The following is a 12,563-nucleotide window of genomic DNA, read 5'->3' as shown; positions in this document are numbered from 1 at the left end:
TTTGGAAGGATCATATGGGATGCTGAAGATTAAACCTGGGTCTATTCTGGGCAGGGCAAGTGCCCTTCCCAGAGTGCTATTGCTCAGGATTTTGAGAAGTTTTATGGGTTTTTTTGGAGTAGTTTTCCTGGGATCAGGGTCCACAGTCAAATAAACAATTACACATGGATGAAGAGGAAGAGCTCATGCTCAGTGAGGCCTGCATTCCACCACACCTCAAGAACCTCAGGGCAAGGTCCCCTCAAAATATCAGCAGGGAAATGGTCAATGACACCCTCACACAAGCCTCATACACAACAAGGGCAGATCTCTTCCATCTCATTAGGAATTAAAACCAGCTCTAGGTCTTTTAATCCTTCATTTCATTACCTGTATTACAATGCCTGACAGGCTCCCTCGGGCTTAGGTGACAGTACCCGGAGTTCAGAAACATTCAGGTTCTGGAACATCAGAGACAACACGCACTACATGTAGCATTCCTGCACATGCTACATCTGAGCGGCAGGAACATGTGTATGCAAGTCTCTCAAGAAACGTGGTTTCCTTCTCGCTAGTAAATACCAAGTGGCAGACGGTGGGCGACTTCTAACAGCACAGCAGACTTGCCCACGCACTCCGGAATCCCTCACCTGGGGAACCCTGGTGCACTCATCATGATTTCTGAGTGCAAAGCCAGAAATAAGCCCTGAGCACCACTGGATATGGCCCACAATCTCCCAAATAAATAAGTAAAAACCCATAAACATCAACACTGTTACAATTATGCTACCTATATTAAAAAAATCAATCAAGGGGCTGGAGAGATAGCATGGAGGTAAAGCGTTTGCCTTTCATGCAAGAGGTCATCGGTTCGAATCCCAGCATCCCATATGGTCCCCTGTGCCTGCCAGGAGCAATTTCTGAGCATGGAGCCAGGAGTAACCCCTGAGCACTGCCGGGTGTGACCCAAAAACCACAAAAAAAAAAAAAAAAAAAAAAAAAAAAAAAAAATAACAATCAATGAATTATTATTTATGAGGCAAGAAATAAATAACTTAAGGCTTACTATTATCAGATAGCTATAGGATGAGCTAACTGCTCTGGGAAGGACAGATGGTAAACAATCTGGGCTTACTGCAGACTCTTGCTAGGCCTGGAAACATGTGAGCACAGCTTTCGCCCACAGGCCTCGATCTGCTGACCTTTGAGATAGACTAAGTCCTTCCCACTTTATTTTTCTTCAAAAGCAGTTTGACATCATTAGTGCTGGGGGGTGGGGAGAATGCAAATAAAAACTGCAATGAGAAAAGGAAAACAAAGCTGAATGGTTCATATTTCCGATCTCAGAAGTTAGATAACATCACAGTCAAAGAAGGAGCCAGTCACATGCTCAAGGACAGACACACAGACCAGTGGGACTAGAACTGAGTCCAGAAATAACCCTAACAGGGACGTCGCAACAGGGTGCCAAGGCAGTTCTGTGGGGAAAGAGCAGATACACACAGAATCATCCAGAGCAGACCATTTGCAGAAAGGAGAGGCGAGCCCCTGCCCCCATCCACCTGAGTATTACGCAAAGGCCCCAAGAGCAGAGAACTGCCCAGGGGGAGGGCGAGTGCCCAACTGGCTCGGGGTTCCAGTCTTCAAATTGCAGGTGGGCAGGATATTCACGAGCTTTGTCCTTCTGCAAAGCTTTACTTTAGACCTCCAGAAAGAGCACTTGGGCCCAGAATTTCACAAGCTCCAGACTTGTATTCTTATTTTTTGTCTTGTTTTGGGCCACACCTAGTAAGACTCAGGGGTTCCTGGTTCTGCTTGCAGGACACACTCCTGGGAGTGCTCAGGAGACCTTATAAGGTGCTGAGGATGGAACCTGGGTTGTCCATGTGCAAAACAAGCACCTTACCCATTGTACTTTCTCCAGCTCTATTTTTAAATTATTATTGAAAAATTGAAAGTATTTTCCACTTGAAAATAATTTCAATATTGAAAAATATTGGAAGTCTTTTCTGAAGTACTGTGAGTTACAATACTGTTATTGATGCTGTCACACAAACCCCGCCTTTTCACAGTAGTTTTTCTGGATTTCACATCATATCAAAGAAGATAAAGTGACACATTCTTCCAGTGTGTGCCCACACCGTGGAGGTCTCCAGGTCTGGGGCACTTGTTCTGGTGTCACTCCCGGCTCTGTGCTCAGGGGTCACTCCTGGTGGGATCAAGGGAATCTGTGCGGTGTTGAGGATGGAACTCAGGTTGACCACATGCATGGCAAAGCCCTACCCACTGTACTACCTCTTTAGACTTAGAAGTTGTTAAAAAAAAAAAAAAAGAAAGATCCCACTGGAACTTCCAGGAACAGGAGAGGTCAAAAGCCATTGTCCTTTCAATGCTCTGAGGGTTTTGCCTGAAACCTGGCACTACAGATCAAGTTTAGACATCCAGTTAGCAGGGCTGAGGGAAGAAATGCCACTAGCAGGACGGCCCTGGGGGGCAATACGACAACTCAAGTGTGCCTAACCACAATCCTCACCCCCCAACTCCACCTATCAGGCTTCTTTGAGGACAGACATCATGGAGGGAGTGCCTGATTCTGACGCTCAATCACTGTCCTGCAGGCTCCTGTCCTGGAAGGCCACATGCTGGATGCAGTCACTGACTACTCCTCGTCCACACAGCACTGCTCCTGGCTCTCAATAGCTCCCTTTCATTTATGCTTTTTTGGCTTTTGGGCCACACCCGGCAATGCTCTGGGCTTACTTACTCCTGGCTCTGAACTCGGGGATCACTCCTGGTGGACTGGGGGCAAGGGAAAGGGGACGACATAAGGAGATCTGGAGATTGAATCTAGGTCAGCCACGTGCAAGGCAAGTCCCCTTCTCATTGTGCTATTGCTCTGGCCTCTCTGAACTACTTAAGAAAGTTTAAGGAAAGTACTTGATTGCTTCATGTCACTGGGCTGGGAAGGACTCAGCCCTGACTCCATCTAGGAACCTCAGCCTCCTCTCTCCACCCAGCAGCGAAGCTGCCAGATTGCAAAGGAGAAATGTGTACCACCTTACCCCAGAGCTATTCCAGAGAAGCAAGTCTGAGGGTCAGTGAGCCCTGAAAACACTCATGCCCAGTGGGGAGGTAACAGTGGCCTCCCCTGGCAGCCCAGCTTGTGGTGGAGGTGGGCTGGTTGCTCCTGCAGTTCTATTTTTAGTCAGCAAGTCATCCTGAAGTAACAAAGGTCTTTCCTCCTTTTTGGGGTGGTGGTGGTATCTTTGGAAAACACCAGACAGTGCTCAGGGAACCATATGGGTCCATGGGGATCAAACTTGGGTAGGCCAGCTGTCCCTGCTTTGCTGTCTCTCAGACCATATCTCTTTAAACATATCTCACATCTGGTTGTAAGACAGAAGTGTCTCCACACACTGTCTGCATCTGCCTTTTCTGGAATTCTCTAATGAAGTCAGGAAGACCCGAGGCTCTAAGGTGACGGAGGAAACGATCTCAGCAAAAGGCAGAATCACTTGACTTCCAAAACCCAGGAACACTGTGTCAGCAACAAAGTTCGCTGCTCCAAGATGAGATGCCGCCTCCCACTTTCTGTCCCCAGGAAAGAGTCTGGAGGCAGAGGCCACTGTTTTTGTTTTTGTTTTTTGGCCACACCCAGTGGTGCTCAGGGATTACTCCTGGCTGTCTGCTCAGAAATAGCTCCTGGCAGGCACAGGGGACCATATGGGACACCAGGATTTGAACCAACCACCTTTGGTCCTGGATCAGCTGCTTGCAAGGCAAACGGCTGTGCTATCTCTCCGGGCCCTGAGGGCACTCTTTATCATACTGTTTAGGGGTCATTCCTGGAGGTGCTTGGGGCAATGGTGGGTCAGTGAGAGTCTCCAGTCTTGCATGTGTGAAGCATGTGTCTCCACTTTAACTGCATCCCAATCCCAACATTTTTCCTAAAAGGCAAGGAAAAACATCTGAGGAGAGGGGCCAGAGAAACAAGAGAGGAGTTAGGGTGCTTAACTTGCACACAGTCAACACGATTTCAATCTCCAGCACTGCACAGCATCCCTGGGCCCTGTTAACAGTGACCCCTGAGTACAGAACCAGGAGTAAGTCCTGTGCACCATCATCGGTATGGCTGAGAAGCAAAGGTCTGAGGAGAAGAAACACAAACAAACAAAGGTAGAAAGGGAAGAAACATCCTCTGGGCCTGTCAACTCCGGTGTGCTTTCAGGCTCAGTTCAAGTACCGCAGCCTGAGAAAACCCAACCTATGGCCTGAACATGCAGTGAAACTGGGGAAAGGACTGCACAGTCTAGGGCACAAAATGAAAAGCAAAAATTGGCTCTGTCCACTCAGGCAGATTCTTCCAGAAATGACGCTAGGCCCAGCTCTTGGCCACTGGCCCCTCATGTGACACTCAGGCCTGGGCTCAGGCCTCTGGGCATAGGCTCCAGCCTGCCTCTGTTGGCTGTGATGGCCCCATCCACAACAGGCATGCATGGAGAATGGATGAATTCAGGGGTCCCACAGTGATAATGACCCAGAAGCATTGTCCACTCCAGGTCCATTTCCACAGCTAAGACCTCGCAGAACTGGGCACACTGGGAGGGAGTACCTTCTGATCTCTAGCTCTGCACTGGGGGAAGAGAGCACACAGCAAAGGAGCCCCCCACATGCAGATACATAACAACACTACCCAGGCAGGTCAGAAACAGCTCTCTCAGGGCAATGGTGTGAATGTTGGAGGGTGTACCCTGATGTCATCTTCCTGGAGGGGATACTGATGATTTTCTTTATATATAGTTTTTTGTGGAAGGGGCAACAGAAAGGAAAAATAAAGACAAATAAAGTAAAAAAATAATCCTCCAAATTTCAGTCTATAAACTTATATCCTAAGTGAGTCTTAGTGAAGTGAGACAGAAGACTCATCCCCAGAAAGAAATCAGAGGAGAAGCTAGAGCCAGAGGAAATAGCAGGAAGTGCCTCCCGCCTTGTTGGGGTTACTGGGAGAACATTCAGATATCCTGGGCTGCAAAGCTGTTTAAGGAGAAGTTTCTTACTGTGAACTGCATCCTAGAAAGGCCTCAGTCCTTAATTTACATGATCTTTACGTGATCACAATCTTTCTGCCTCCTAAACCACTGGGGACCCCAGAGTGAAAATGTCCACAGGGGTGGCTAATCTGCCCCCATTCAGGGAACTGTGGGCCTTGAAAGCAATGTACAGAACCTGAATGAAAAGCCACTAGGTCAAAGCCAGTGAGTCCAGCACAGATGCGGTGCCCAGGAAGATTACTCACCAGCTGGAACTCACTCCTGCGGCTGAAAGCTTCCCTGATGCCCGAGTCCCTCCAGAGCGCACTCAGGGCGGGTACGTAGAGCTGGAAGGTGGCAGGCTCCACGGGCAGCCCTGCTTTATTCTCGAAGGCCATCAGGAACATGCCATGTTTCTCATTCTCTGAATACTGCCAAGGAATCCCGAGCTTGTCACGTGCATCCACAAGAACCCTGGAGCCCTAGGAAACAAGAGATAAAAAGGATTAATGGGACTCAAAGCTGACTCAGTAGTGAGGCCAAGGGCAGACAGAGCCTGCTCTGCAGTGGGACCCTCACAAGTTCTAGTTTGCTTGGCCCGGCGTGGATGCCTGAACATGCATATCTGAACTGTCAGACACGTTGGTGCCGACTACCCCTGCCCCACTTTCCTTTCCTCTGGGAAGCCATGGGCAACCTCTGGACACAGGAGGAAATGGTGATACAACCAAGTGGCACGGTTGGGCAGTGAAGGAAGAAGAGATGGGCACCAGGCTCAGCTAGCTGCGGCCACAGCCATGCTGTGATCCCAGCCACCTCCTGAGCACCATCCTGGCAACTCTGCTGAGCCTGGTACCACCACCGGTGAACAGGTGTGACCCAGGGGCACTAAGCTGGGGCCATGTGAGCACTCTGCTGGCTCAGCAGAGACAGAGGTGGGGACACACACACTTAGCAGTGATGACGAGAACCAAAGGCCTCACAGTCAGGAAACCTGGCCGTTCCTTGATGCTAGATAGAACACAGCAGCTTGTCTCAACTTGAAACGGGGAGACACATGGTCACACAAACCCAGACATGGACAGGAAAAGCAGGACAAAGCCAAGTGGAACAGCCACCCTCGGGGGGAGGGGGGGACCAGATGGCTCACACCCATTGTCTGCAAGGAGAAGCAATTTCCCACTCTTTGGCCTGTTTCCTTACTGTTAAAAAATAAAGTCTGTGCAAGTGCCCTGTTGTCCCTCGCAGACAGAAGCAAGAGGAAGGAGCAAGGGGCTGAGGAAACAGGAGAGGACATGGGAAGGTCAGGCTGGAAGCGCTGACTCAGTGTGTGCCGCATTTCCACAGGGCCCCTGCCTGGACAGCTGCAGGAGAGTGCCCAGCCCCGCACACCACACATAGCACAACTCAGCACGGACACACTGCCGACCTGGCCCTGAGACCAAACAGGGCCCTCTGGCCTCAGTACTGCCTCCTAGGTACCAGTGGTGGGCATGTGAGAACTGAAGTCAAATTTTAACAATATCAGTGAATATTCCCAAAGGAAGCCGAGTTTTAGAGCTGCAGAGTAGCCACAGGTAGGACACCAGGTACAATCTCTGTCACTGCAGTCCCCTGGGTCAGTGGGGGGTGGTCTCAAATGCCACCAATCCCCCTCACAGGGAGACAGGTAGGACACACACACAGGCCTGCACTAAGGGCTACGAGATGTCGAGAAAACAAACCGAAGACGGAGCTGGGACAGACGGCCCAGAACAGAGTCAGTTTGTCCAGAGTGTTCCTGGATCTCTCTTCCCTCTAACCAACATGAGCTCTGTGGAATGAAGATCTGGAGGGGCCACCATCATGACAAATGTTCTAGAGCACTTGGTGTGGGACAGTGCCCTGTGTGCTGCCTGCTGAGGGCAGTCACTGGAGCATAGCAGCTAAGTGCTCCTGGGGACTGTAATCAGCCCCCTTGATGGCAAGGTCCACCACGGTCTGCTGCTAAGGCTGTGTATGTGTGAAAAAAAAAATCACCGGTAACACTGTTGCTTGGGTTCTTTATTGAGACATACGACTGAGCACTAAAGTTGATCCATGAAAGGCTAAGGTGACATGAGCTGCTGGAGATGCCTTTACTCAAGAATTTGCAATTTGGAGATGAAGCGGGGAGGGCATTTGCCCTGCACACAACTGATCTGGATTTGATCCCTGGCATCCCACAGGGTTCCCCCAGCTTGTCAGGAGTAATTTTTGAGTATAGAGTCAGGAGTAATTCCCTGAACGCCACGAGTGTGGCCCCAAAACAAAACAAAACAAAAATAATTTTGGGGCTGGGGCGAGAGTACAGCAGAAAGGATGCTGGTCTTGCACATAGCTGAAATGGGTTCCATCTCTGGACCATAAAGGTCCCCAGATTACCACAAGGAGTGATCCCTGAGCACAGAGCCAGAAGTAAGCCCTAAGCACCACCAGGCCCCAAAACCTAAAAAGGGCAAAAAACCCCAATAATAATGAAAAGAAAGAATGCAGAATTTTTGTAAAGATCCAAAAGGAATTAAAATGGGGGAACAGCCTCACTAGCAAATGGTGCTGGAGTAACTGGACAATCATGTCATGGGTGTGTGAAAAATAATGAGTCTTTCCCATACATGATGCAAAAGGTAAAACTAGGGCACAGGGGAAGCCTCAGGCCCTTTGCCCAGGTGGCACTTCCCAGACACACTAGTGACATGACGCATTGCTTCAAGGAAAAGTCTCAACTCTTCAGATGTTATCAAAATTAAAACGCTGGTTCTGCAAAGGCCCCAATTAAAGAAGCTAAAAAGATGAGCCATGAACCAGGAGAAAAACAACTTGCTGACTGTAGAGGCAAGAACAGATTTCTACTGGGAATATTTAAGAAATGCTTAAACACTTCAGGAAAGACTGAGCAAGGTCCAGAAGGTCTGTTTCTCCATGTGGCACATCATGAAACAGAGAAGCAACAGAAGCAACAGAAGAAACAGAAGAAGTGCAGTCCCAGCACTCCCCAGAAAATGACTTGGCCTCTTTGGACCTGCCCTGAGGAGACTGGAGACACACCGCAGGGCTGATATACGAGGTGGGAAGACACTCATGCAGGGCCACTCAGAATCCCTAATGCCCTTCTTTTTTCCAAGACTGACCATACATAAATTCAACCAACTTTTCTCTTGGGGAAAAAAAGATGCTCAAAACACCACTAAGCCTGCTTGCAATAGGTGAATTTATAACAGCACCAACCAGAACTAGACCAGATGAAGGACATTAACAACAGATAAAAAGTTAATCTGTGGGGCATTGGGCCATGGACCCCACTGCAGCGATAAAAAGGTACAAGCAATGCCTTAAAGATGCACATATGACTTGATTCAGGTGCTAGCACATTCCTGAAAGGAGAGGAGAGAGAGCTGAGGGCACCTGGGGAAGTGTAACAAAGTGCTGCTGGGCCACAGAGCACAGCAGGAGGGCACAGCGGTTACACTCAGCAGTCAGCAGGGCAGGGCACACCCGTGTCCTCCTGACTGCTATCGGGAGAGTCACCCCAGAAACGCCATTTCTTTTTTTTTTTTTGGTTTTTGGTTTTTGGGCCACACCCTGTGACGCTCAGGGGTTACTCCTGGCTATGCGCTCAGAAGTTGCTCCTGGCTTCTTGGGGGACCATATGGGACGCTGGGGGATCGAACCGCGGTCCGTCCTAGGCTAGCACAGGCAAAGCAGGCACCTTACCTCCAGTGCTACCGCCCGGCCCCAGAAACGCCATTTCTGTGATCTCTTGTGAGCCTTAGATTTCTCAGAGCAGACAGCTAAATAGAACTAGTAAAGAGAGAGAGAGAGAGAGAGAGAGAGAGAGAGAGAGAGAGATGAGAGAGATGAGAGAGAGAGAGAGAGATGAGAGAGATGAGAGAGAGAGAGAGAGATGAGAGAGATGAGAGAGAGAGAGAGAGAGAGAGAGAGAGAGAGAGAGAGAACTAGTAACCCATCACTTTTGCCAAGTGGGAGGAAGGGGGTTCTGAGAGAGGCTGGTGGAGAGAAGTGGGGCTCTGAAGCAAAGCAAGTGGGTTGGGCCGAGCTTTGTGAACAATGGGTTGCTTCCCACTAGAGATCAGGGCCATGGGAAGGAATGTGACAAATCCATCCATCCTTCCTTCCTTCTTCCTTCCCTCCCTCCCTCCTTCTCTTCCTTCCTTCCCTTCCAAAAGAGTGTGACAAGTGACACTGCCTACCTGCCTTCCCTCCCTTTCACATTTCCATCTCTGGCTCCTCTGTCCCTTACTTCCTCTCTACAGTCATGTCCAACAGCCAACTCCCATCTGACCAGAGGGACAAATATGAATATCTGAGAGCCCGGAGGAGCATGGCCCACACTGAGAAGGCCGAACTGATTCCTCTGGGGTGTCAGAGGGTGGGGGTGAGTGATTCAACAGCCACATGCCTAGGATAGGTGCTAGTCGGTTGTTCAATAGCAGCGGAACCAGATGGGCCATCTCCCCAGCCCCTTTTCCCAGGAAGGATCCCTACCAGGACCCTGGGTATGGCCTTTCCTAATCACCAGGTGGGATATGTTCATCTTGGAGGAAGAAAAGAACCCATTGAAAAGTGGCTCTAGGCAAGTCAGAGCAGGCCCAATCACTTCTCAGAAGTCAGGGAAGCCACTTGCCCTCACCTGCTCCTCTGTCCACCTCATTTCATCTGGGGAGCAGGCCAGTGCAAGAGTGCTTGCTGGTCTCTCCACTGCCTCACACTCACTCTAGTTAGGAAGGAGAAAAACCAGATCTCCAAGAGGTCTGCTGGGGTTGGATACACTCTACGGTGAACGAGATTGAGGGCCCCACTGGACTTGTGCAGAACAGACAGTGGTGCTTGATCTCAAACAGTGACATTCCAACAACCAGCAGCATCTTCCCTTTTCCCAATCTCCTAAAGCACAAAAAAGCCAAGAAGATCCTGAAATCCAGATACATTCAAAAAGGAAAAGAGGCAATCTGCTCCTTTCACTCATGGCTTCAAAAAAGGGAACAAATAACTTTTGGTAATCAGTAAAGCATTAGTTTTTCCACTAACCAATACATTTTATTTAGTTACCCAAATAAAAGCAGTTAAAGTCTTAAGCAGTTTGGTGACTTCATCTCAAGACTATGTAACACTTTAAACTTGTTCAAAGAGCACATTTTTAAGACAACTTATAAATTCAGCAATTTAAACTTCTGTCAAGAATAAATTCCCCGTCTGCTGGGGCTATAGATGGGGGCGGCGGTTCGCTGGATAAAGACCAGTAAGGGGGAGGATAAGTCTGACTATCTCATTTCAAAATAGATATACAGTTTAGCCCAAACCAAATTGAATCATTTTACATTAGTCATGATAACTATAAAAGCTGAGAAAGGCACAAATGTTTGTTGGTGAAAGTAGCTTTTTCTTTTCTTTTCTTTTCTTTTCTTTTCTTTTCTTTTCTTTTCTCCTTCCTTCCTTCCTTCCTTCCTTCCTTCCTTCCTTCCTTCCTTCCTTCCTTCCTTCCTTCCTTCCTCCCTCCCTCCCTCCCTCCCTCCCTCCCTCCCTCCCTCCCTCCCTCCCTCCTTCCTTCCTTTCTTTGTTTTTGTGTCACACTCAGCAGCACTCAGGGGTTACTCCTGGCAGGCTCGGGGGACCATATGGGATGCCGAGATTCAAACCACTGTTCTTCTGCACGCAAAGCAAACACCCTACCTCCATGCTATCTCTCCGGCCCCGAAAGTAGCTTTTTCTAGAAGAAAGTGACCCGACAAAAACCTGCTCATCCACTCCATGGAAGTGTGATTAAACCTGCAGCCTGTTTCTACCCAAACAGATTTGCCACTGGGTCTGAAGAGGACTTGCTGGGCCAAGGCGCAGCCAGCAGGTAGCCGGAGGAGACCTTGCAAAGGTGAGATGGGTGCAGAGAGAGGGCCATGCTGTGCCAAAGCTGTCCCTTAACTGTGTCTGGCCGTGCAACCTCCGAGTGCAAGCTCACCCCTGTCTGATGGAGCCAGGGAGCCCTGAAGCAAGACACCTGGTAGATTCAGGTTAGGCTCCTTCTGCCCTGTTTCTTGCCTGCCCTTGCGTAGGCAAGCCATCTACCCCCCAAATTTCATCTGCTACGGCAGAGGACTTGCCTAGGGTAGAGAAGTGCCAGGGAGCAGTGAATCAGGGCATTGCAGGCCAACCCCAGCAATTCTGGAAGCAGGAGGTCAGGCACCGCTGCAGCCCCAACAGAGCCTGAGCTCGGCGGGGGCATGGGGAGACTGGGTGCTCGCAGAGTCCCTCAAATCAGCCACTCGCGCCCTCACCCCCACAGGGTATGCACAACTCCACAATATGATGTATACGGGAAATCAGAGGCAAAGGTCCTGGGCTCTACTTGCGTGGCCTTCATGGACAGCCAGGGGTATGAGATGTGGCTCTGAGCACTGCAGGAGCAGGGCCACCATCCATCACACTAGCTCCCGGGAAGTCAGTATCCTTGTGAGTGCAGGTATGTAGGGGTAAGGCCAGGGAGCCTCTGTATCCCGAACTCTCCTTAGGGTTGAGCCCGTTCCCTTTGTGTCGTGGGGCTCAGGAGCCTGTAGAGGGTTCCAAACACCCACGAAGTGCACCGGGTCACTGCAGTTTTGCTGCAGAGATTGCACTTGGCCTCAATGCAGTAGGGCATTGCCTGCAGCACTGTCCCCCAAGGCAGTGTTGGGCCCTCATTCAGTGTTCTCAAAGCTCAAGTCAAGGAGCACTGGCAAACCAAAAATAGAATCTAAGGGTGAATATCTAAATAAACTGTACACAATCAAAGTAAGGACGGACTTCATAAGATTGGTTTAGGAATAATCATCTCCTTATACACAGACGTAGGAATAGATGGATGTGCTCAGAGTGTGTGTGAGATGAGTTCAGTAGGGAGACAGGAACACATGTGTGTGTGCACAAGTTCTGTATGTATATGAGTGAAAGGGTGAGAGAGTGTGCCCTTGGCGACAAGTGGAAGGTGGGCCAGATACTTCATGGGTAAGGTCTTCCTGTTTTTAGGCCAAAGGTTTTTCCTTTCTATTTTCTTTTTTCGTTTTTTGGGTCCCACCCAGTGATTCTCAGGGGTTACTCCTGGCTATGCGCTCAGAAATCGCTCCTGGTTTGGGGGGACCACATAGGATGCCGAGGGGATCGAATTGCAGTTCGTTCTGGGTCAGTTGTGTGCAAGGCAAATGCCCTACGGCTGCGCCATCACTCTAGCTCAGGTTTTCCCTTTCTATTTTTCCCATATTTTGCTCTGCCTATGCAAACAACAACAATGCTACACACACACACACACACCCCTTTTTATTTTTTTATCTTTAAAAAAAGATAAACCTTCTAAACCTTCTGCCATTGTATTAATGACTTTATTGAAGATACAATAATTTTCACAAATATATTTGCTACTGAACTTTTTTTTTTTTTTTTTTTTTTTGGTTTTTGGGCCACACCCGGCGGTGCTCAGGGGTTACTCCTGGCTGTCTGCTCAGAAATAGCTCCTGGCAGGCACGGGGGACCATATGGGACACCAGGACT

The 12,563-nt window shown here is 49.3% G+C and overlaps 1 protein-coding gene across 1 annotated transcript in view; it reads right to left on the bottom strand.

Annotated features, from left to right (window-relative positions):
• The window catches only part of GNA12 (G protein subunit alpha 12), a 36,349-nt gene that overhangs the window by 8,156 nt on the left and 15,630 nt on the right, over positions 1-12,563 (bottom strand). Inside the window, exon 2 of the mRNA XM_049788657.1 lies at positions 5,276-5,491. Coding sequence (XP_049644614.1) covers positions 5,276-5,491 — 216 coding nt within the window. The remainder of the gene's footprint in view (positions 1-5,275; positions 5,492-12,563) is intronic.

Source organism: Suncus etruscus, chromosome 15, assembly GCF_024139225.1.
Source record: "Suncus etruscus isolate mSunEtr1 chromosome 15, mSunEtr1.pri.cur, whole genome shotgun sequence".
NCBI classification, from domain to species: Eukaryota; Metazoa; Chordata; class Mammalia; order Eulipotyphla; family Soricidae; genus Suncus; species Suncus etruscus.
Note: the sequence above shows the minus strand (reverse complement) of the source record. Positions and strands in the feature narration are given on the sequence as shown.